The sequence below is a fragment of the Dunckerocampus dactyliophorus genome, chromosome 16 (genome assembly GCF_027744805.1).
Source record: "Dunckerocampus dactyliophorus isolate RoL2022-P2 chromosome 16, RoL_Ddac_1.1, whole genome shotgun sequence".
Taxonomy (NCBI): Eukaryota; Metazoa; Chordata; class Actinopteri; order Syngnathiformes; family Syngnathidae; genus Dunckerocampus; species Dunckerocampus dactyliophorus.
Genome location: NC_072834.1, coordinates 6,377,773 through 6,403,663, shown reverse-complemented (window position 1 = coordinate 6,403,663; position 25,891 = coordinate 6,377,773). Strand labels below are relative to the sequence as shown.

The 25,891-nt window shown below is 38.7% G+C and overlaps 1 protein-coding gene across 4 annotated transcripts in view; it reads right to left on the bottom strand.

Moving 5' to 3' along the window:
- Nucleotides 1-3,790: 3,790 nt before the first annotated feature.
- LOC129168918 (cytoplasmic polyadenylation element-binding protein 4-like) overlaps nucleotides 3,791-25,891 on the bottom strand; it is a 35,367-nt gene continuing 13,266 nt past the window's right edge. The window contains exons 3-11 of one of the 4 annotated variants that reach the window (XM_054754749.1): nucleotides 23,972-24,062; nucleotides 15,570-15,620; nucleotides 10,170-10,193; nucleotides 9,433-9,603; nucleotides 8,155-8,244; nucleotides 7,968-8,086; nucleotides 7,768-7,882; nucleotides 5,828-6,009; nucleotides 3,791-4,912 (exon numbers count right to left, since the gene is read on the bottom strand). In XM_054754749.1, the coding sequence (XP_054610724.1) occupies nucleotides 4,685-4,912; nucleotides 5,828-6,009; nucleotides 7,768-7,882; nucleotides 7,968-8,086; nucleotides 8,155-8,244; nucleotides 9,433-9,603; nucleotides 10,170-10,193; nucleotides 15,570-15,620; nucleotides 23,972-24,062 (1,071 nt within the window). In that variant the 3' untranslated portion in view covers nucleotides 3,791-4,684. The remainder of the gene's footprint in view (nucleotides 4,913-5,827; nucleotides 6,010-7,767; nucleotides 7,883-7,967; nucleotides 8,087-8,154; nucleotides 8,245-9,432; nucleotides 9,604-10,169; nucleotides 10,194-15,569; nucleotides 15,621-23,971; nucleotides 24,063-25,891) is intronic. The other 3 variants (XM_054754751.1, XM_054754752.1, XM_054754753.1) reach the window with 3 other exon arrangements.

The following is a 25,891-nucleotide window of genomic DNA, read 5'->3' as shown; positions in this document are numbered from 1 at the left end:
CATTTATGTCCTATTTCAAACACAAGCAGCAAACCATTGCTGATTAATTAACAACCGCCTGAGCCTGTCTTGCTTGTTTTAAAGTCAGTTAACGATATCTTTGCACATACATTATGATATATTTTGCATGTTTAGAGTATAATAACTTAAAAGTAAGTCAATATTTGCTAAGTAGCACAGTCAGCTTGCTAACGTAAATTCATATTAACGGTCATATTAACCCGGAAGTTAGTAGCATGTAAATATGCCTGACCAAAACTAATTTGTCTTGTTTCTACATATTTTTTTCAAGCATAAATATTTTTTTGTTTTTATGCCCAAAAGTAGATATAATAGCAACTTTACTGTCGCTCATGATGGCAGAAAAAACATTTAATGTTTGGTTGGCGTTCGCCACCTGGTGGTCAGATTGGTGAGGTACAACCACAATGTGAGGCGATTTCAAAATGTAATTTCATGGTTTAAAGATTATCATTAAAGTTGTATGAAATAATTATATTTGTTCTTTATTCGTCCTTGAGGCACGAAAGTTTACATTTCCATCAAATCTGAGGCAAAAGAAGTTGTTTTTTTGTCCTGGAAATGGTGCTGTTCCTGCCACCACCGCTGGAGGACGATAATGCTTTTAGTGATACTGCACTTTCATTAGCAACGAATAGGCCATCACTGTCCTGCTTGTGCAATATAATAAAATGTTACTTGTAAGAAAAAATACAAATATTAAGTATCTAAAATACATAAGGACACGACACATTTTCATCACAGTTAAGGTTTATTTCATTCAACATTTCACATTACAAATATTTTAAAATTATGCATACTGTTATATAAATAGTTGGCCGCAAACAATTAAATAACATTAGATTTTTCTCTTTTCGTTTTCACTAGCACTTCTACAGACCAACTCCTAGAAATATGGACATATCCGTATTACATAACTTAATTAGAAAGGAAAATACAAAAATAGGAACTTATAAAGTGAAATGACAATAAAAATTAAGGTGATATCTTAAGTAAAAAAATGCTATTAATAAATACGACAACCTTCCCGTACACAGTTAAAAACTATTGAAATCTTGCCATTAAGTAACATTAACAGACAAATATTTAAATATTTATTTTCCTTCAGAAAATGTGAACCATATATTGTGGAGCACAATATAGCAATTAGTAAAAACTAGACACTTTTAACATATTAAAAGCTTCACCTCAAAAATAGAACAAAAAATCTGATCAAAATTATAAAAATCAATTATACATTCCAATTAAAAATATACCAATAAACAGCTAAATACATTGTTGACCTAATAATTACAATGCAATCAATCACAGTAGCTTCAAATAAACCAAAAAAATATATATAAGCAAAATGAGCACAAAAACCTTTTTTTAAATGTTTTAAAAATAACTTCAATTATTTATATTAGTACAAATAGTTGGATTTCTTTTGTTTTTTTTTTACAAACACCAGCATGAAAAGGATTACATTAAACAGTAGAAAATGACTTGTGAAAAAACATATTAACATCTTCTTTAATTAAATGTCTGCAATAATTAAAAATGGCATTTTTTTTCTTAAAGAATTACATTGCAAAGAGTCTTTCATCTGGAAAAAGGTTCAAAAGAAGTATTGCACATAACAACTTGAAAGTTAACTTGCAACATTGTATTTTTTTTCCTTTATTTTTATATTTTTTTTCTACCACATTCAAGTCTTTAAGCTCCCCTTCCTCCATGTAGGTCTGTGTAAGAATGATCAAGTCTTTATTCGTTGTTTTTTTTTCCCCCAACAGTGTTCTAGAAGGATGCTGCACTGCCAAAAAAAAAACAAACAAAAAACAAAACCTAACTTTCACGCTAATAGCTTCTGTTATGTGCATCCCGCTGAGGTCTGCCAATGGGGGTTGCGAGAGAAGAGATGGGGGTACAGGGGTCACGGGGAGGGTATCCTTAACAATAGCTGAGAAACATTTGGTGCACATCACAACAGTTTAATTAATAGCTAATTCATTTTCTGTCTTTTTTTTGTCGCCATGCATGCTAAGATTACAATAGGTGCTAGTTGGCAAGAATATATATATAATATATATATATGTATATATTTATATACGCTTTTTTTCATCAAATATTAAAATATCTAAACACCAAACATCCATTCTTGTGATACGAGATTCAGCATTAAGTGTCAAATTTTTCGCAGTTGTTAAGAGTCACATCAATTTTTAAGATCACCACTTTTTTTTGTCCATTTTTTTTTTTAGTTATTTCTCGCCATGCTATTATTATTATTATTATTATTAGACTGGAAACATCAAGTGTAGGAAAAGCTAAAAGACCAAAAGAGCGGATACACTTTGGTCTCTTCTGTGAAGTAGTCGCATCAACACACATTTTTAAGGTTGTTAAAGAGTCCTCAGCACTGAAATGTATAAAAAGCATAATTGAAAATAATATTATATATCTTGAAATCATTCAGCTCTATTTTTTTTTTTTTACTCTTCTTTAAAATGAACATTTCCATATATGCAGATCTCTCAGTAACAAAAGTACAAAAGCTACCTTTCACAATGTGAAAAAATTGAGGTATTGCAAAAAGGAGTTTCCCCATCTGTGAAAAATGTGCCTAAAATGACTTGTCGGAAAAGTGAAAAAAACCAAAACCAAACAAACAAAAAAACCCATCTAGAAAAGGAGTGCATAATAAATGTTTTTAAATGTGCATGACAAAATAATTTAGCTAGAAAACACTCTCAAAAAATCAGCAGGCCTTGTATAAAATAATTTATCTCATTTTGAACAACAAATTGTTCCCAAAAGCGTTGGAAACATCTATAGTGTATTTTTTTGGGGCGGGGGGTACGGGTTGGGGTGAGCACACTCACACTAAGCCCATTGCATCACACTCGGCACTCACACTGTGCTGCACTTATTCAAGCTTGAGTCATCACTTTGTAATACATTTACTGCAACTTTCCTTATTCCTACTGTGCAAGGTTATCATTACTTACTGGCGGGAGGAGTGAATGCATTGATAATACGATGATGATACGTCCAGGCACTAGTCAAAGCTTTGCCTAGTGTGAGTGCACCCTAAAAAAAAACAGTATGTTCACTGTGTGAATGTGCACTTTTATATTTTGTCTTGTTGAAAATAGTGAGAGAGGGCAGTCAATATATGGGGTGATGTGATTTTACTGCACTGTTTGTATTTTTAAGGCCAATCTTTGGTTTTGACGGCGGGATAGACGGGGCTGGTTTATTATTTAAGAAACTGAATTAAAACAGGAAATGAGCTACTACTACACAGCCATCTTTGGTTGCTGGACCTAAAGTGTGGAGTAGTAGCAGTAGTTGCACACTGCAGAGGTCTTCATTTATGCTTCCAGAAAAAAAAAAAAAAGACTGAATGAGTAGAATAATCAGTAAATTGCAGGGGTGAGAAACCTGCGGGCCAGTGGGCCATGTATGGTACGCAATAGCATTTGATCCGGACCGCCGTGCAACTCTAAAAACAAAGGATGAGGATTTCTTATAAAAAATAACAAAATTCCGTATGGTTCCCCACCCCTGCCAAACATGCGACGGACTGTTTCTGACCACATTGGATAAAACTAACAGATACACGTTTAGAAATTGGGTTGTAGCCCCATAAAAATGGTAAAAATGGCTACTAAACCAGCTATTTTTTCTTAGAATGTGACCGGTTATAGATCTAATAACGAGGCCCTTCTTATGGATTAGCGGGTTAGCTTAGCGGCTAGTTAAAAGAGGGAGGAGGAAGGGGCATTGATGCAGGGGTTTGGGGGTGGGAGGGGCTCCCGTCTATAGCCTCCCATTGCGATACATTCCCATAATGCACTCTTGCTTGCGCTGGTACCATATTGCGGATACAAAAACAATAAAATAAGGAGGCAACGAAGCTAGCGAAGTACAAAAGTGTGCCAGTGACATCGTAGCTCCGCCCACCCACCCCGAAAAGGGAGAGAACACGGGTAAAATGTTAGCAGCTGAGTTTTTGAGGTATTAGTTTTTGCATGTCAAGTTTGGAGATCGAAACCACAAATTATGAGTTTTTTTTTTGTTTTGTTTCTGTTGGGAGTCGAAAAACCGAGAGAAGGGTGTGGTCTCTCTCTATTCCTGTGATGCTAGTTATGAAAACAGCTTTGGTTATCAACTAAGGGTCCGCTATACTGTTATCGAAATAAGTGCACTCTTCTCCAGCAACATCTTTTTCAGTTCACAAGAGCTCTGCTACAAAATCCAAATGTCAAATTTAAAATAGGTTGCTTTGTTTGGGGGATGTTTTTATGTCAAAAATAAAAACAAACACATGAAGAACAGCATACCAATTGAATAGCAGAGTACCATAACACATCATCTTTCCTATAGAAGCATTTTTTGGGAACAATATAAAAAAAAAAATATCTAAACAACTTTTTTTTTTCCTTGCTGGACATACTTTAGATATATTCCTGTTTTCTCATTTGAAAATATAAATAGTAACTTAAAAAAAGTTGTTGAGCAAAAAGGAACCAGCAACAGAAAAGTGCATTTATTTGTTAAAATGATTTGTGACTCCTGCACTACCTTGCCCTCCTGCTTCCCTCCAGCCGCCGTGGTGGTGGTGGCGGCGGCGGCGGCGTCGTCGTCATCGTCGTCGTCGTCGTCGTCGTCGTCGTGGCACTCAGTTCCAGCGGAACGAGATGTGACGAGGCCGGTCGCCGCCCTCCTTCACTAGAGGCTTGTGGAACTCGCGGCCGGCACGTGAGTGGATGGCTGCCCAGCAGTACTCACAGTAGTACTGTAAGCAGGTGACGTTGGCGCAGAAAAATGGCGCAAACTTGCCGCCGCAGCGAGTCCCCTGGCACTCGTCGCATAGCTGGTCATCCAGCACGTATGGCTTCACTTCCACCTGTGGGCAAACGAAGGAATTAGGGGAATCACATCTGGTTAAAACTACCACACTTGCCAGTAGAAAAGGTACGGGAAAGCAATGACATCATTGGTTTCTAATAAATCATTGGACATCATATTCTTATCATTTTTGCTTTTTTTCCCTCCTCTCTTTAATATAATTATAACATTTCCATAAAAAAGGGAAAAAAATATTATTTTTTAGATTTTAGATCCCTTTTTTCAACACAATTTTATTATCAATGTTTTGCATTAAATGTTGCTTTTTAAATATGTTTTATAAATTATTTTAAATGGCATAAAATTCTGTGTCTTTAAGAATACTATTTTTTTGTGATGAATTGTATTCACATTTTTTGCATTCAACGTTACGTATCAATTAATAGATTGTTACTATGTTTTGTCAACTAATATATTCAAACTATTGTCATTGTTTAAAAAACTTAGCTTAAAAAAATACATTGTAAAATAGCTTTATATTGAAGCTCTTTTCAATCTTTTTCACAATCAAACATTTTTAAAAACCTGTGCTATGCTATCAAATAACTGCTTTAAATTAGCTGATCCCAGAACATATTGAGTTTTATCACAATCTAACATAACATTACAACAAACTAGCAGAGACTGCGTCAACAGTGCCTCTGCTGGTTGCAGCCAAGTAGTGCACCCCATTTTGACTTGGCTGCTTGAAGATGCAATAAATCAATTCTCCAAAATGCACACAATATTATCAATTAATCTAAGTGATTAGTATGGCTGCTGATGCTTTGATCCGGATCCTGATCCTGTTTTGTCACTATTCTCTCGAAAAGGTTTTCAACAGGGAAACAATACTGAGTAGAATCCAGACACTTGAAAGGAAAATGTGAGCGCAAAATGAGGCGAGACCGAGGTCACATTTCTTTCCACGAACCCGTTTATCGATTTCTCCGTGCTGCAGCTGCACAAAGCGAGCACTGATAGCAGCAATGTAACTCTGCTGATTAGAGAAGGCGACCCGCCCAGCTCCTTTCGGGTACTTCAGCTCGGGGTCTGTGTCGATGCCAGCGTAGCACACGCCGCCGTACAGACGGTCCATGATCATGGCCAGCTCCACTACAGGGGCGAGACAAGATACAAGCAAAGCAAACATTAATACAAAATTAAAAAATAAAAAAGAGTGATGCAGAAACATAATACTAAATGCAGCAATGCCAGCCACTGAAGTGCCGTGAGGTTCATGGCTGGTGAGGCACTGATTCTTTTGGAGTTTTTTTTTTTTTAATGCTAATACAGGTTGCTCATTAAGAGGAGAACAATTTATGTATTATTTATTGCAAAACTGAAAACCATTTGTAGTATTACCTTCATTTGCATATGAAGTACATGCAGCTATCCCTCTCCTGGAAAAGCTCTGTTACTTTGTTGTAAAAGTCTGATTTCCTTCTGTTGTGTCTGAAAAGTCCAATTTGGATAAGATTTCGAGATTGGCTATACAATCCTCCACAGTCAGATGGCAGTCAGATGAATTCATTCATTCAGCTGAGCATAAGAATATCTTTATTGCACTTGACTTGTTGCCCGACTCTAGCTTGGTGTTGCTGTGTATTTCAATCAAGTTAAAAAAAACTAAAATGCCGGCGCTGGCAAAGACGTTATACAGGCAGTAGCAGAAGGTCGTGGTGCATAATAAATGTTTCTGCAAACATTACACTGGTGACATGCTGCCAGAAACCATGTTTATGAAGGTTTGCACACTTGAGGAAAGGCGTGCCGCACCCTCATCTCAGGTTTCTGAACAGGAAATGTGCAAATTCAGCAAATGTTACTAATTTATAACAGTTCAGTGGACAAATGATAAGAATATTTAGTACAAATTGACTAATATTTATTTTATCATTATTCGTTGCGTTTATTTTTGATGACGGGTGCTCGCCTGCCCTGACCGCACATCACTGATGTCAGCCAATCCTGTGCAATCCCATTCAGCCTTACATTCACTAAGTTCATGAGGGCAGCAGATCTGAGCGCTTTAAGCCATCAACACAGATGGATTAAAAGGTTAGCAGGGTTCCAGGGACTACACACAACTAGAACAACTAGATTTCTTCAGAGAAATGAGAAAATATGAAATTTGCATATGCATATTTTTGGGTGTCTGGAACAGATTAACTGGATTTACATTTGGAATGGATTAATAACAAAAAACAAAATACCACTGAGTATGAAAAAAGCACCATTATGAGAATAAAGTCACTATTTAAATTTTTTAAAAAGGCAGTATTTATTAGGACAAAGTCAAAATTTTACCTGATCATTTTATGAGAAAATCCTAATACTGGAAACAGTCGTAATTTTACAAGAACATATTTTTGTCTTTTTCTTATACAGTACGACATTTCACAAAAGCAAGTACAGTCATCCCTGCTTTATCGCGGTTAATTGGTTCCAGACAATATTCAATATTAATAACGGAATATTTTTGTAGTTAAGAGCAGAGAAAACTTGTTTATGACTTTCTAAATCCGTTTTTCAACATTATTAGAGCCATGTAAACATTAGACATGATATAACACCACCAACTCATTATTCTTTGTTTACAACACATTGCACAACTCTTATGCTGCAGGAACTCAAGACGGCTGCGGAGCTAATAAGCCAGCAAGCTAGCGGGATAACCAGCTAGCCTAGACTTTCTTTCTTCTAAACTTCAGAAGCCAAAAACACGAGCCCTTGCTGTGAGTCCGACTATATCTTGCCGGAACTTCCCCACCAGAGGGGTGACATTCCACGTGCCAAGAGCTAGCTTCCGCAGCAGAGGATCGGCCCGCCAAGGTTCCCGCCTTTGGCCGCCACCCGGTTTAAGTGTCCTACCTGCACGAAGCGGGCGAGGGACCCCTCCAACAAAAATAGTTTTCCTCGGGTCCAGAGGCTGTGATCCATCCATCACAAAATCACTGTCGTTCAAGTTCCACGGGCGGATCTGGACCTGTCGCGCACCAAGTCAATAGGTCTCATTCGAAGCTACAACTTTGCAACACAAGCTAATGTGGAACCAAAATGGAGACACTAACCGGCTTGTCTTTGATGGTGGGACTGGACACACACAGGTACAGCTTGCCGTCCTCCTCGATGCAGGCATCAATCAAAGCCTGCACAGAGCTCTCGTCCTGGAAGAGTAGGAAGGCGTAGCCTGCCCAAGGTAACAGTTGCATTTAGTTCAAGGCTTTCTACATACCCAGCGAGATAATGTGAATATACCTTTAGGGGGGAAATAAGACTTGCTCTCAGCTTTATGAGGCCAGTCAACAAACAGGTGTCCAAAACGCCGAAAACTGGCAGTTATCTCATCTGAAACAAAGCAAATGCAAACTAATGTTCAGCTTTTCAAAGGAGGGTTTACTGGGGATGGCCTATTTTACTTTTTACTGTGCTTTTCTAAATGAATAATGCATGTTTTCTTTCAAACGAGCACGTCCCACTCCAGATTCAGTCTTTTACGTATGAAAGCCCACAATGAAAAGAAACACATTATAATTCCAATAATATCTAATAAATATTAAAGCACATATCTAGAAGAAAAATATTATGACGTTAAAGACACAATATTTGTAAGACAAAAGAGTACGGTAACTTTACAAATAAAGGTCATAATATTTTAAGAATGAAATTGCAATTTTTACAAGACAAGATCTGAATTTTACAAAAAAAAAGTCCAATAAATTCTTATTTGTACAAATTTTTTCAAGAAAAAAATAACAGTTTTGCAACATATATTGAGTGAATAAAAAAAAAATTGCAGTGTTTTTCCAAGTTCAATACATCACAATTTGCAAGAAAAAGAATAAAATAGGAATAAGAATAAAATCATCATTTTCAAAATGCCCAAATTCTACAAAACTTGTAGAATGTTTAAAAAAATGTTTTTACCTCTATGGAAAATAATAGTGCAGAAAGTCATAACATGTACAAGAATAAAAAATGCGAGGAAAGTACTAATATTCTAAGGACAATTTCACAAATAAGACTGGATTTTTTTTTTTTTAACCAAATATTAAGGTAACCAATATTTTTTACTGCCAACAAATATTTTACGAGAACAACAGTCCTAACATGACTGAAATAAGGTCACACATTTTACAAGATCAAATATATATTTTAAGGAGAGAAAAAAATTCAATAATTATGAGAATAAAGTCACAGTTTTTACAGGAATAAAGATTTAATTTTACGATAATTTATTCACGTATCATGCGTGTTAAGTTACAATTTTACATGAAAAAAGGCAGAACATTACAAGCAAGAATAAATTCACCATTTTAGGAGAAAAGGTTCTGTGTTCTGTAGTATTTTAATGCAACACAGCGGCCTTGTCCCAGCAGCTACTGTCTCTCACTCTCTGACATGCCATACAATGAAGAGGTTATCAAGATATACGGTATTTGTTATACAGTACATATGAATAAATTGATGTCGCATTACAACTGTAATAAAACACATGGGATGTGTGTGTGTGTGCGTGCGTGCGCACGTGTATACCTTCATCTATATCTGGGGGCAATCCTCCCACAAAGACCTTGCGTGAGTAGCGTTCCACGCGCTCGCCATTCTGGTGTGGAAAGCAGTGTGGGGAGCCCAAGCCTGCGAGACCCTGATCGCCACGCTCCTCATCAGGGAATCCATCCTCCATGGGGAAGAGAGAGGAATGGCCTAAAAGTAAAAAGTACAGGATGAGGGTTTATTTCCTGAGGGGAGCATAAACAATGCTTAATCTGACACACACATTTGGTGCCGTGTTAAATTTTAAGGGTGTCTTTAACATCAACTTCACCGTCTGCCAAGTGGTTCAAAATTGTGAAGAAAAAAGAAAAACATGACAACTGAACCGAACAAGCATGCAGGTTTACACAAAAACACACACGTTGCCTGTCGGTGAGAGGCTGCGTAGCTTTACAAGAGGATTGCGTGAGTATATGTGTGAGTATGTGTGCACACGTTGTACGGGTTAAGCCCTGCCTTGCCTATGCCTGCTCCAATACAACCTGCCCTGAGCTGCTTTATAAAGATTTATGCCAGGGAGTTAGCCTCAGCCTCAGCTTACTGTATGTGCTGCACTGTGGAACGTGTACGTGTGTAGCTGAGCTGTTGTGTGTTTTCTGTGCCTCGGTACATTTCTGCTAAATGCTAACAACCTACAGTGTCCCAACATCATATTCTTGCATGCATATGTGGACAAAATGTGACATGTAAGACAATGAGATCAGCCATGGTTTTACCTCGTCTCCTGCTATAACTCCTGGCTGCATGTGAAATCAAACAAGAGTGGGGATTATAAAAAGTGCACAATGCATTTGATCAATAAGCATACCAGCGGAAAGATGTTGCCCACTGTTTTACGCATTAGGACTTGAACAAAAGCAGCAGCCGCCATGTTTGTGTACTTGACACATTTATCATGCAACAATGTCTATCACATTTCAGTGCGGCTATTGGTAAAACATTAAAAAGTGACCAAATCATAACCTTTTCCCATTCAAATGTGCATAAATAAAGAAAAAACTGAGCATGTCATCAAATAACAAACAGCCTACTGAAATTCAACACCTGCTTGGAAATTACCAACGTTTCCAGATGCTAACTTTACCAGCCATTTGAACCTCACTTCATTCACTTTCAACCACTCTGTACTGTCATACAACCATAAAACATGAGACAGACTGTAGGCTCAAATTCCCTGTGATTGACAACCATACAACCAGAAACAAGACAGGAACAGGTCTGGTTGTTCAGTACAAATGAGCAGTATGATCAGTTAATAAATATCAATTACAAACAGATTTTAACATGCAGATGTCAGATTGGGCATATCACCGTTTCTCAAAATGTGGCATGGAATAGCACGGGTCCTCCACGGGGGCAAGAAATCCAGATTAAAAAACAAAAATGCAACTACATTTGAAAATATAAATATGAAAATAATCAAATACATTCACTAACCTTATATTAGAAATACACATGCGTGAAATACGCAGATATATACATTTATTGGCGGAAATGAAATTCACAAGATTGCCACAATTACCTGCAAGACAAGCCACTTATGCAAAGGAAAACCACGATGGCAAGCGGAGGTAGCAAAAATGGTGCAAACACTTCGAGAGCCACTGGTGCACACAATTACCTAAAATCAGTACATGCTGACAGAACAACCACATTTCCCAAGATATGTTCTTTATAAGTGTCCATACAACGCTTGTTAATCCCAGCAGTACCTATAAAACGCTACTACTAGGTGACAGTATCACTCTGGAGAATCGTATCTTTCAGGTATGTTCAAGGATGAGTAGTTTTACATTATTTTAGTTGTATTTAGTTTAATTACACGACAATTAACTTATTTTTCACTTATTAATGAATAAATATGACTTATTAACACTTAGATGGCAGTTAGGGTGTGCATTTTATACAGTAGACCCCCCATTATGAATAACAAACACAAGTAATTGAGACACCCGTAAAAAAACTTTGACACTCTAATAAAGCCTGGATTATGCTGCTGCATCGAGGCGCTACCATACACTACGCCAGCTCGCTCCTCCCCCTCCAAACCCTCCTGCTAGCTTGATGTTGACATTCTCCGCCAATTTTGGATCACCTGACTGTTGCAATCATTAGTGCAATCATTAGATTAGATTCAACTCAAGAACCCTCCCCATCTCTACTCAATTGCTCCTCGAAACGAAGGAAGCTAACAAGCTCAACGCATAAAAGCACACTAAAGGTTTAAGCCCTAAATACGCGTCACACACTGATTAAACACATTTTCACACCATAAACTACTTGACACGGTACTGACCACTAATGAATGATAATGAAAGAAAGATAATCGATAGAACAGATGGAATCGGAATCACAGTCTAGCTTTTAAGGCTGGTTGTCAGGCTAGCAAAGGGGTGTCCAAAGTGCGGCCCGGGGGCCATTTACGACCTGCAGCTTGTTTTTTTTTTTTGGCTGTTGGTACATTGTATAAATAAATGAAACAAAAAAAAGCAAAATGGGAAAAATAGATCAAAAAGGCAAAATGTAAAAATAAAATGTCGAGCCTAATAACTAATAATAAAACAAAGCTTTGTCTTTAAAAATATATAAAGGGTCCTCTGATTTTCCTTTGCTTCCACATCCTTTGATATTCAGTATGCGGCTCTCGGTGGAAAAACTTTGGACACCCGCCAGCAAGCGCTACAACCGCACTTCGGTCTGCTGCAGTGTCACCTCCATCTTCCTGGTGGTATGCGGTTCCGCTGCGTCGTACCTAGCTGTCGAAGAAAAGCCACGTCTACATAATCCTCGCTGCTTGCCTGTCGCCTGTAATTCCAGTAAAGATTTACGATCATATATTAACTTGTGTTCACCTAACTGCAAGTTTTGACGCTGGACAGTAACAAATTGACTGTCAAAGTTAATGCTGCTATATACACAGGGTACCGCAATCTTGCACTGATGCCGCAACATGTACAGTGTACAGCATCCTGTACTGTATATACTGTCTGTACATTTTATGCTTTAGGATCACATTTATAAATTACTACCAACTCAGGGTGAATGAGATGTGTTTTCTGCGGGAGAACTGCCCAAAAATCAGCAAATTTGCAGGGTTGCGCTCCACTGTACTGGTTTTATGATGGCACCAGGACAGATTAATTCAGATTACATAAATTCCAATGCAGCAATTTGTTTTGAAAGAAGGTTCCACTGTATCTGTTACAGTTCCAATTAAGATTTGTATCCACTGTGTATCTTTGATGTGTGATCATTGCCTACACAGAGATGGAGGGCAAACAATTGTGATTATCAGCCACCATTTGAAAGCACGATCTGTTCCCAGCCTTCACAAGTAGTCCAGGAGACATTGTGAGGGATTGCAGCACCAATATATAAAGAGTGGCAACACAGAAAGGATGAAGAAGCAGCGGTACACATAAGCACTAATCCCCAGCTCCCGCAGACAACTTTCCAACCCAGATGGACATTACTTTGGAGAGGAAGGTCAACGAGGGAGGAGAGAGGAAGGAGATTGAAACGGAGCAAAGAGTTCTATTAAAAGATGAGGAAAAACAAGATTGGAAAAAAATGGAGAAGCACACTGATGACAAAAAAAAAGTGCATGATGATGAAGGGAGGAAATGAGAGCAAGCGAGCGAGATATGTGTACTGCCTATCCGCTGGCACCATCTGTCTCACGGCTCTATGACAGCTCGTGACCATGTGATCGAGCCATGTGACCTGCACATCTTGTGAACAAACTACACGGCCCAGAGACCAGAGAGCAAAACATAATCATGGCTAAAGGACAGAGGGTGGAGGTAGCTGAATATTAAACTGTTGCATGTCAACAGAATTAGCTTGCACTGAAATATGCAAAGGCTTATTATCATCAAGGGTTTTCCCACGTGGACATTTTGGCAGGCTAACCAAGTACAGGTGTTCCTCCTAATCCTACAACGCTTTGGAAGTCAAATTTTAGTGTCAGAAATCAGAACTCATACTCAACTGAAATTAACACTTCACAAAATGCAATAAAAACACAAAATACAAGAAGAATAAAACAATACAATGAATAAAATAAGTAATAAATCAAAGAGAGCAAAAACCCACTATGCCACTTAGTTATCGTGGATAATCGGATCCAGACCCGACCATGATAAGTGAATTTCCGCTAAATAGTATTCTTTATTTATTAAGCAAATAATTTCATATAGCATAGAAAACCTGTTTATGACCTTCTAAATATGTTTTTTTTTTAAATAAACATTGTTAGGGTCCTCTATACATGAAGTAACATCCCCCCAGTCACCTTTACACTCGTATTAACCAATAGACATAAGAGAAAATAAGACATAAGACCAATAGACGCACACGCACACAAACCAATTACCTCCAGCTTGTTTCATTTGATATGCTTACTACATGCTTACACTGTACAGTAATAATACTTACGTACTTGTACATTATAATTGCACACACACACTAACCTGTGAAAATACTGCAATGAAAATGAGGCTATTTTAGATACGCATAGCGAGGGCCTTTGTCTTTGAATGTGTGACTATAGTACGTCTTCCGAATGCCTTGTATTTGTAGTTTAGTTCATTTACCCATTTTAATGCATGAAACTGCTTAATTTAGAGCAAAAACACATACAAATTAGTCTAATATTGACTAATAATATGCTGTGGTCAACCACAAAACAGCGAGGAACTGCAATGATTTTTTTAATGAATGTATTTGGAAAAACCGTGATAAAGTGGAGCCGCAAAAGTTCAAGCGCAAAGCGGCTTAGGACGACTGTACTGACGCTTTCAGCTACGTTCACGCATCCCAAGACATTAAAAAAAGTAGCGACCTGGCAGTAATGTGGAGAGTTTTGTGATTTATGACTGTGTGAACGGTCAGGATAGAACGGCGGGAGCTCCAGGGATCCTAGGATCCTGATCTCTTACAGAATCGCCCACTGTGTCCTGGAGGAAGCGATTCACTTCCTTTGTTGAACACTCAAGCCGGCCACTATGCTTGTCCCCCCAGTAGTTGTTTTGTGAAGCCAAAAGGTTTGGTGCTCAAGGCTGCTCACATCCTGGCTCTCTCTCGTCCCCGTCTCCGGTGCCACTCTGCTCTGCGGAGGATCATCAGCTTCTTTTGCAGGATGTTTTACAGCTCTGCTAGCGGTTGCGTCTCCTCATCAGTAGCTGTCTTGTACGGTTTAATGATGTTCTAACCGTAATATGTATCTCTACAGCCTGTTTATGAGCACCAAACCTAAAATGTCATCTTTGTCACTTGCCTGCTCCACTTATGAGAGAAGAGGCGCTCAAACAGTCGCTTTTGAAGTTCTGGGTTTTCAAGACATCATGAAGGAAAACCGTCCTTCCTCATGAACAAGTTACCACCTCTGACCTGTCTATAGCTGAGTTCACTCCATGTACAGTATACGCCCACCTTTACCAAGGACAGCTTTGCAAAATGTTTAAAAGTCTTCGCTACATATCTTAAAACAAAGCCTGGGAATGCACCAACTACAGCAACAAGCTACATTCATGGGCTCTGTAAGCTTAATAATTTTGTTTTTGTTCAGCGAATAGTCTAATGTAGCATGCTGTTGCTGTTACAATGCCACTGTAATGTTAGCGCTGTAGCTCAGATGGCTACACTAGTGTTAGTGTTTGTGCCCTCCTGTCAGACTCCTTGATGTTACGTTGCGGTATGTGATACAGTATATGGCATCTATTACGTTGGACAAGTGCAGAGTTACAGTTTATATGTAAAAAAGGGATAAAGTACACAATAGCACTTCCTGGTGGCACACACGCCATCGGAGACTGGGGAGACAGGCGTGGACAAAAACAGCTTAGTAGCATTAGCGGTACAGACATACAAAACGGCGTGTCCCCAGCATGGCTGAGTAAAAGCACTTTTATACTGTCTGAGTTTCAGCATCAAGACCAGATTTTGAACAACATACTTCCAAAACAGTATTGTGGGACCACTGACACTTATTTAAAATTGTTGAAAAATACTATAATATGGGACATTCAAGCACAGTGGCTTCTCTGAATGACAATTATGATGGCAAATTTAATTCTTAATTTTAAACCAAAACCTGAGTCGATCAAGATACGTACCATTGAGGGGCAGTGGGTTGTCCCCGCCAGGATGGGGGAACCCCAGACGACCTGCACAGGGAGACACACAATGGTAATATTTTAACATGATAGCCCCGACTAGCGCTTGTTTATTTTAATAGTCCGGTGTCGAAATGAGCGCATGATCAGGCCCTTAAAGCGAAATAATTTGTGATCAGGAATGTTTATTTCCAACCATTCTAAACGTGTGTCTCAATCATTTGATCGAACAGCAGTGGTGTTCCACTTTAGTCCTATAGTTGGTAATGGCAATGGTTTAATTTTATTTGAACATGCATGCAAGCTACAATGGAATACATCACATAATTCAATTCACAGTTCCACATGTCCAAAAGGAGTAAGAAGAAGAAGCAAAGCTTATTTAATCCTACCTCCCGTCCGTTCCACATCTTGTGCAGTACATTTATTCCCTTCCTGTATTCCATATGTGATTTTTAATGCATAGAATAATGATAAGGTAATGTAAAAATAGGATTATGTAATTAAGATTTTGTCACAATAAATATAATAATCAGTATAATAATAAATAAATAATAAGTAGAGACGCATAACAAAACAAGTTCAAGACTCGTCTTCGTTGTATTTTGCAAACATCAACTGCTTGTATTGTTTTTTCATTTCGCTCATCTTGGTGCATTGTTCTTTACTCAATAGTTGGCAGTAAAGTGCAACAAAGTGGCGGTAAAAATTTCTTCATCAGCATACCAAATATTATTGGGCTTTGTAGGCCTATGAGCCACCGCTTTATAAAGAATTCGGAAAATTGTTTATAAAGTTTTTGTGCAATGCTCGATTACTGCAATTTTAGGGATTATTTAGAGTTATTCTGTTTACATCTATTGGAAACTGTAAGGTGTAAGGTGGCAGTTATTATTAATAACTGTCAGAGGAGCTGTCACATTGTTTATACTACACATACAGGTTGGGTGCTTGTGCATGAGCAGTCGTGTCGGACAGAGACCCAACTCTTCCAAGCATTCTGGGACCACGGACGTGTAGTTTGACTTTGTGGATTATATCTAATCTATTATTCAAGGTGACGGTTACCAATAATAACTGCCGGGGGGGAGCAATCGTATTAATCAAGCGACCACGTTGCGCATGTGGTCGCGCACTAAGAGAAAATCATAAGCTTTGACTTTGAGAAGCTTTGACGTCTTTTATTGTCTGTTTATTTCTGTTTTACAAGGTAGCAGTTAACATTAATAACGACTGCAGTGATTATACGACACATCCAGGTTGGGTGAACGTGCCTGAGCAATAATTCGGGACACAAACCCGCCTCTTCCAAGTGTACCACGCTTGAGTATGGATTGGTCAACCCAAGCAGAGTATAGGTGACAAATGTGCACATGGTACAATCATGGCACAACCCTATTTATTCAATTTTATCTTGTTGATGGGTGCCATTTCAATATTTCAGCCAAGAAAGGAGGGCAATGACCTAGTATTTAGGTGGAAGTTATTGATTTGTGTATCTTGACTATGGCTGTGGGAGTTCATTAGGAGCGGTAACACTTTGGCTGTGGCAACTGCGAGCAAACCGAGAGCTGCCTCCACATCAATCTCATTAGAGGCTACATGTTTGGGTCTCGTCAACCTCCACTTCCCCGTCGGAGTGTCTCTCACTTTGGGCTTCCTATCGCACATGTCCCGCTTGCCAGGGCCACATCTTGCTATCGCTGTCTCACACACACACACACACACACACACACACACACACACACACACACACACACACACACACACAGTATATACTGTATAAACAACACACAAAAATTCATGTTGTGATGCCAAACAAGCTTCAAAGTTATGCAAGCGCCGCAAAGGGGGAGGTAATGAGATGAAAAAGCTGAAATAGTACAACCATTGTTTGTACGGACACCGAGCGCCCTGTGATTGGTGCATTCCAACGCCTCTGTCACATGGACGTCTGAAGGCCCCTCCCCCACAGTGCAGTTACGGCACAGTATGCAGGAGATGCTGTGCATAAAACAATACCTAGAATAGCAAAAACAAGATGGGCCGCGATGCATTTTTGAGCATGTTCTTCACAACATGGTGAGGTTGAACTACAAGCATGGGAGAACAGGCTATGCTGCAGAACTGCGTAATTAAATGTGGCCATGTGAGCACAACTTGTCATATTGGATTTTAATCTTTCATGCGAAGTATGCATGCTAGCGCTGGGGGTGGGGGGGGAAACAGTGTCAACAGGGTGGGCGTGCCCATTGTGTGAACCCTCCTTGCGTGCTGCCAGTCTTGACATGTTCAGCAAAGTTGAGGAAAACACGCATGCACAAGCGGACACAAACATAATTGTGTATGTGTATTGTATGTGCTTAGCGTGGGAGAACAGAAGGTTCCTTTCTGTCAGTCAAGACAATGCTGGAAGCAATTCAAAATCACAACGACAGACGACAGTTTGTCTCGCCTGCGCCCCGTGCTTTTATTTCTCACCCTTTGTCCACAATGGTCACTTGGAAAGACAAACGCCAGTTGCATTTATTATATTTCTTACTGCGTGTGGATTCTCAAAGAGACCATGACGGAGCAAATGTGGCAAATACTTCAATAGTTTATATGCGAGTGTCTCATAGGGGTAGAAATATTGTAAAAACCTGGACGTTAATTCCGGAACAAACTGCAACAGGCAATGAGGATATGCGGCTCAATCTGGCGTGATCTATCATGTGAACACAGCTGAGGCACTGTCATAACAGAAAATCTGATAAAAGATGCCTGAAGATAAATAAGAGGAAAATGGGGTGAAATGGGAGGAGAAACTGATTTGTTGTATTGCTTTTCCTCCCAGCAAACAGTAGATAATATTACAGAAAGATGCTATCAATGCTAAGTGAACATAACTGCATAATACCCTTAAAAGAAAACTGCACTTTTTGGGGGGGATTTTGCCCATCATCCACAATCTTTATGTGAGACATGAACACACGTCTTTCTCTTTTCTGTGCATTCTAAAGATATAAAAACAGACAAAAAAAGACAGCTCATTACTGCACGTAAAGGGACCTTGGCTGCCTACAAAGGCCGCTATTAAAATGCCTACATGATACATGCAGGTACATGATAACACATAATACTTACAGTATGTTGCTGTATTTTGGTCCTTTTAAGCAGGACTGGAACTTCCTTCCAGGGTGCATTGATTTCACATAGCAACATAGAAATGTAGAAAACCTAGCATTAACTTCTCCAAACTCAAAAACAAAAACACAGCAGCAGTAGCGGCAGCTCCAATATGTAGCGTTACCTTTTGGTAGTGGCCTGAGGCATTGTGAGCACAGCGCTCACACGCTGTAGGTGTGTGTGTGGTGAAGCTAGTCTCGAGCTGCATAGTAGGTGGCCGGTATGGTGTGGCAAGGTGTGTCAATACGCCAGTACCGTACAGTAGTTCAACTGCCGTAACAATAATAAGAATAATAATAATGATAACAATAATGACGCTGTAGCTTGGCTAATATGCATGTTACGTTATAAATGGAGCGTTGTTGGCACTTATTGGAGTTTTTTTCAGAAGGCTTTATGGGCGGAATAAGTGTTTCCCATTATGTGCATTCTTCGCTATGTCTTTTTAGCTGTTTTTTATATCTTTAGAACGCACAGAAAAGAGAAAGACATGTGTTCATGTCTCACATAAGGATTGTGGATGGGCAAAATTCCCCCAAAAAGTGGCAGTTTTCCTTTAAGATTACTAATAAAACAGATACAAAAATGCATGCTATCGGCACCATCCTGGCTTTTGGGCAAAGGCACCAGAAACACAGCAAAGTAGTCTTCTCACATTAATTATTAAGGCAAGATTTACTACGTTTTGACAGCACAACATTAAGAACACAGCTGGAGCTGGCTGAGCACAGTGGGTATGAGGCTGAAATAAATAAGGGGTGGGAATGACTTGTGGAGCTCATTTTACTTTAGCATTGTTGGAGCTATAAAACACACACGGCTTTTCTTCCAAAGTAAAATATACAGTTTTAGGCAACAAAAGGGGTATAATTTTGGAGCTTGACCAACATTTTCTGGGAAAAGTAAAACAAAAACATGTAGACATCATCTAAAAGATCAACTCTATTGTGTACTTTGCATTTTTCTTTAGCTTTTTTTTCAACATGAAACCATATGCTAACCTTGAACAATACCTATAGAACTCCACTAGGTGACAGCATCATTCTCCAATAACTCATCTTCACTTGCGTGACAATTAAGAATGATAGTTACTTAAAAACATTGTACAGGCGTCCCTCGCTACATCGCAGTTTGAATATCGCTCCCTCACTCTATTGTGGTTTTTCAAAAACCTATTAATTAATAATCGCTGTTTCGTGGTTGACTGTGGCCTATTATTCCATATGGAAGTGGTCCGTTTTTGCCTGCTTTTTTTGCCCTTCTTACTCACTCAGTTTTAAACCCATTCTTACGTTTAGGATAAATAAATTGGAAGCTAACTTGTTAGCTCAGTATACTGCTATGTTTAAAGCGGCGGCCGTCTCTTGTGTCACTTCAGAGATGCCGTATTCCTGTAATATTGAGGCTGGATGATAGGTTGAGGGCCATCTTTTTTTTATGCCATGTGCAATCGACCCACATTACTTTTAGATACTACAACAAGGAACTTCCCAATGCTTACGCTGAGTTATTGTGTCTTATTATTGCTTCTCATGTTTACTATATTAGGTCATAGGAGTATAAAGGTGACTACATGGGTGCTATTTCATGTTTACAGGGCTCTAATGTTTAAAACTTTTTTTAAAAGGTCATAAACACGTTTTCTATGCTCTGACTACAAAAATATTCAATATATGAATATTGAATCCTACTTCACAGAAATTCATTTATCCCCATCGGGTCTGGAACCAATTAACCGCGATAAACGAGGGATGACTGTATACTGCAAATTCAGAGATGCTTGATAGTGGCGATATCCGATATGCCAATATTGTCCAGCACTTCATCACTTTGATACCAATGAAAACCAATACTGACTTGGGCCGCAGCTCTTCCCTCACATCTCATGCAATGAATGAACACGTTATGTTTCTCTTACTGTGATGCCACGGGATGCATTTCACAAATAAACACCGTTTGTGTAAAATATGACAAATACAATGTCATGTAGATTATACAAAAACGACCATATTCATTTAAAACATTTTATTTTAAAACCAAAACATTAAACTTAACAAAATAGCCATCAAAAATCATGACAAATAATAACTAAAATAATATGTTCTACTATTAATAAGTAAGACAGGTTAGACCTAATAAATTCACAAATAAGAATCAGCAATTAAATAATGCTGGCAACAACACAATTTGGAATGCTATAAGAACAAAGAAGAGTTCAAAGTATAAACTCTGGACTAATACAAGCAGTGAAATTATAACCTGGGCTCATACAGCATGCCTCGTCTCTTGTTATTTTGCTGCAGGTGTGTCAAGTCTGAGTCTGAGTCTGAGTGATTCTACTTGTGTGATATTAGATAAGAAGTATTAAATAAAGACCCCTTACTCCCCTCTTGCAGCGCTTTACAATCATTACAAATTGCATATTTACCATCCACAGGCGGAACTTGGAAATAATTCCAGACCTGACATACTGAGCTAGCAAGCTTGTTGCTTGTTACTGGAGCATGACGTCATCGCTCACACGTCGATATCATTTATGCCAATATCGGCCAATAATGTCAGTCAGCCTATATTATCGGGCATCCCTACCACAAATGCTCCATTTAACACCACTATTCAACCTCCCCGAGAGTATCCTATGTACGCCGGGTGAGTGGTCTACAAAAGCAAACATTGTCCATCTCTAATTAGCGTCACAAAATGACAGTAGCGCATTTGAAGTATCATTAGTGGTTAGCATCCAGTAGCTTTATCTACCTCTTCTTGTTTTACATTACTCAGCTGTTCATGTGAAGCGCATGCGTGTTATACTGGGTATACTGTTGTTAATAATGACGTTGTCAGTGCTACTAATGCTGGCTGAGCAGTTGGCTCCATACCACTGTTACAACATCGGTTATGCAGCTGCCGTGTTGTACAAAATACTTGTTAATAGGGATGCTCCGTTCAGGGTTTTGTGCGGCCAATTCCGATACCGATCATCCATGAGGGAGATTAGCCGATACCAATACAGACACCGATGGCATGGATTAACTGTGGATTTTTCCATTTATTTATGATGAGTGGTATTGACTAAGGCCACCAATATACAATTCCAATTCCACCTGGCAAATAGGTTTTTTTTTGTTTTTTTTTTTTTTTTTTGGGGGGGGGGGGGGGGGGGGTGTTAAATTACTTTTGGGCGGATTGTTTTTGGTTTTTTTGCCTTTATTTGTCTGAAATGATTTTTGTACAATTTGACACAAACCTCAATTTCATTTGATGCATGTTTTGGGGTAATATGAATACATGGGGAATAATTTGTTCAATTTATTTTTGTTCAAGATAACAAAATTAACCGAATAAAATAATACAAATAAATATTTTTAAATTGAAATCTGGCCTGCTTAATTTAAAACAGAATAAATTCAGTGTCCAGGTTGTAGGGGTCTCCAACTTTCATCACTATTGGAGCTGTCAACTATTGCGAACTATAGTGTTCTATTTATGACTGGCACTATTTAAATTGTCCACTACTTTATTTCCCCAAGCAGATCTCCACTCAAATAGCGTGGTCATTGTCTTTATGCTATTTTGTGGTTTTGTTATTATATAAAAGGCATAAAGTTTGAATTCAACAGTTATAATAAAAAGAGTTGAATCAAATTTTCTTTGGTGAGCTACTCAAAATCAGCTGGAAAGATAGGAGACCCCATTCATAATATCACCATTGTAAGGCTGGACACACTATGTGATTATCTTCATTCAACAACACATAAATTGTGTTTTGAGGACAAGATATAATTAGTATAATAGATATAATGACAACAAGAGAGCAACATTGTTCAGTCACACTTGAAAAAGTTAGTACGTACCCCATGAACGTAATATCCACTTGAAGCATTCTGCGTGGGACAAAAACGAGCTCTGAACTAACAGCATCACTTGTTTGTTTTAAAAACAAAATGTCACTGTGGTAAAAAGTCACATTTGGAGTCTTAAGACCAGCTAGCTAGCTGCCAACAGTGACAGCAAGGCAAAGCGTGTAAACAAAGATGCAACAAAAGTCGAACAGCAATAGGTTTGATAAGTGAATGATCAAACAAGCTGGCATCAATTGGCTTAGCCTGTCGCAAGCTGAAGCCATTGAGGTTTCACAGACTAGTTTTGATTCGTGCGGCAATACGGGACAGAGCGTCCCGTGTCGGCTCATACGGGTGTTGACAACCCTACGTGACACACCACACATCTAGCGTTTGCCGCAGCACTCCAATCGGTTTTTGTGGTCGGCTTTGAAAGGCATTCACGCCGATCATGTGCTTTTTAAGGAAATCGGCCGATATTTATCGGTAGCCAATGATTGGAGCATCCCTACTTGTTAATAAATTATTGTATGGTCAAAGAGAGCTATGCTTTCCTTTTCACTTACTCAGGCTGTCCAAGTAATTATCATCGCTTTAGTAGTACTTTACATTATTTCCTATTTGTAAATTAGACCTAGGTTCTATTGTACTGCGTACACTCCATAACATTAAAAAGGTACCATAGATTGCTGAGGACAATAATTAAACTTAAGGCATATAGTTTGCTAGAAAAAACACAGCTTCCCATTCAAGAGTGACAACTTAGCACAAAAACATGATTAAGGTTCAACTTCCGTGGCCTATAAAGCATTAATTAACCACCCTCCCAGGAAATTCTTTCAACTGCACTAATGCCTTGAGAACAGAGTGTCAATACCAAAACTGTTACCAACATGCATTTCCACCTCCTCCCAAAAAAATCAATACTTGTATGCCCTGGTCATATGCAATTACTGTCAGTTAGAACATGAAACAATACATGCCACATGCATGCACAATCCAGTAACCTATTTATGCAGTGTTTCATAACAACATTTAGTCAATAACTGGCATTGGCTGCTCTCTTGTAATCAATAACTAAAGTCAGTTAGCGTGTGATCGTTGCCAAATTACAATAGACTGCTCTGGGTTTTGACCCAAAGAAAGAGTCAACAAAAACAAGGACTTCAACTCAACATGACACACAGGGTCAACGTGACATGCAGTTGAGTCTCTGCGCTCTCTGTGAGGGGTGAGAACAAAACGACATAGTTGCCATCTGTGGTTGTCATAGGTTTCACTGTATGCCGTAAAAAGTGTCTTTGAAAATGTGCAATGTCATGTCATGGTGTTTGCTTCTGTGTAATGTATGTCATGAGCAATGTTTGCATAACAGACGGGCACTACATTCACCTTTCAAGTTGTCCTGCTCAGCCCTCATGATGTCAATCAGGGAGCTCTCCAGAGTGTTCATGTTGAAGCTGTCAAACGACCTGGTGCGTTCCTAAAGAGAATAAAGAAGAAAAGAAATCACTTAAATGCTCATCAAGCTGCTACATGGCTTCATTTGGAGTATAAAGGTGTGATTAACGTCATCTCCAGTAATGACAAAGGAGCTACCAGACCAGTCTTTGTGTGTGTCACTTCATCCTTAACTGAGATACTTTTTGTATTGTCCGCTGTTGGAAGGTGGTGTTTAGGTTGGCAGCAAAACAAACAAGCAGGAGCCGTGACGGCTGGGCGATAGCTATTGTCACATAAAACTATGTCATACCAACCATACTGAGAATTGTTCATTGGGTGCGCACGCAGGAGAACACACACACACACCCATGTAATGTGTGCACAAAAAGTATGTGCACACATTCTCAGTGAAGTATGTCTGCTCTCACAAAAGGTGAGTACACCCGTCACATTTCAGAAAGCATTTTTACTACAGTCCAGTACAACTTGAGTGTCAGTACCATAGAAATTAAACTTGGATATACAGTTGCAAAATTGTACGTATTTTTTGCCTATGGCTAAATGAACTACAATACATACAGTGGTGTGAAAAAGCGTCTGCCCCATTCCTGATTCCTTATTTTTTTTGCATGTTTGTCCCACTTAAATGTTTCAGATCAAACAAATTTAAATATTAGTCAATGACAACACAACTGAACACAAAATGCAGTTTTAAACTTGTTATTAAGGGGGGAAAAAAAAAATCGAGACCTACATGGCCATGTCTGAAAAAATGATCGCCCCCTAAACCTAATAACTGGTTGGGCCACCCTTAGCAGCAACAACTGCAATCAAGAGTTTGTGATAACTTGCAATGAGTCCCTTACAGCGCTGTGGAGGAATTTTGGCCCACACATATTTGCAGAATTGTTGTAATTCAGCCACGAGCGACGACCTGGTGGACGTTGCAGTTTTTTGGTCCCAGGTCGGGACCTTACTGCCTACTTCCATCAAGTCCCGTGTATTTACAAACTTAGGCTGCATGAGTGTTGCCGGCACTAGGGAGCTGTAGTTCAAGGAATGGGAAACATGAATTCCGACATGTACTGTGAAGCAAAGTATGATTCGCTCCCTTTGGAAAGTGGGACGCATGGCAGTTTTCTAAAATGATAATGAGTCTAAAGCACACCTTAACATTTTTCTGTGGATAGTATACCTGGTATACACAAGTTATATTCATGTTTAATTTCTTTAGTATTGTCCCCTAAGAAAATATACTGTACTAAAAATGAATGGTTTTGTGAGCTACTGTACAGTACATGATTGTGCTAATATTGCGCCCTCTCATGAAAAGCCATACAGTATAACAGCTACTTCCTGTCACAATTTACTGTATGTATAATTTGCTGTTACTGTTATGTCAAAACATCACATGATTAAAATGTCTCATTCCTGCCTGTGTCTCTTCATTTTTTCCAGCCACTGCCCCAATCATGAGTGTCCTCTGAAAAGCAGAAATGTCTTAATAGCTTGCTCAGTCATGTGCTCACAGAGTCTTCTGGTTACACACAAATATGTTTTCAGTGAGTTGACTAAAATTGCTTAATCATGGTGGCTTGACTGTTTGGTCACAACTAATATGGACGAAAGGTTGAGTTCAACTGCATCATAACACAAGCCAATAGTTAACATTACAGATATAAAAATCTAAGTAATAAAGCAGTTGAAGTAAGAAGTGTATATTTTAAGTATTAAATGAAAAGCACAGTTGTAGAAAAGTCTGCCTCTACAGCAAAATCAAACAAATTGGACTAAAACATTGTACAGTATAATGTGCCACTACTTGCACAAAACTTCCAAATAGAATTCATGCTTGATGTTAGGCAAAAT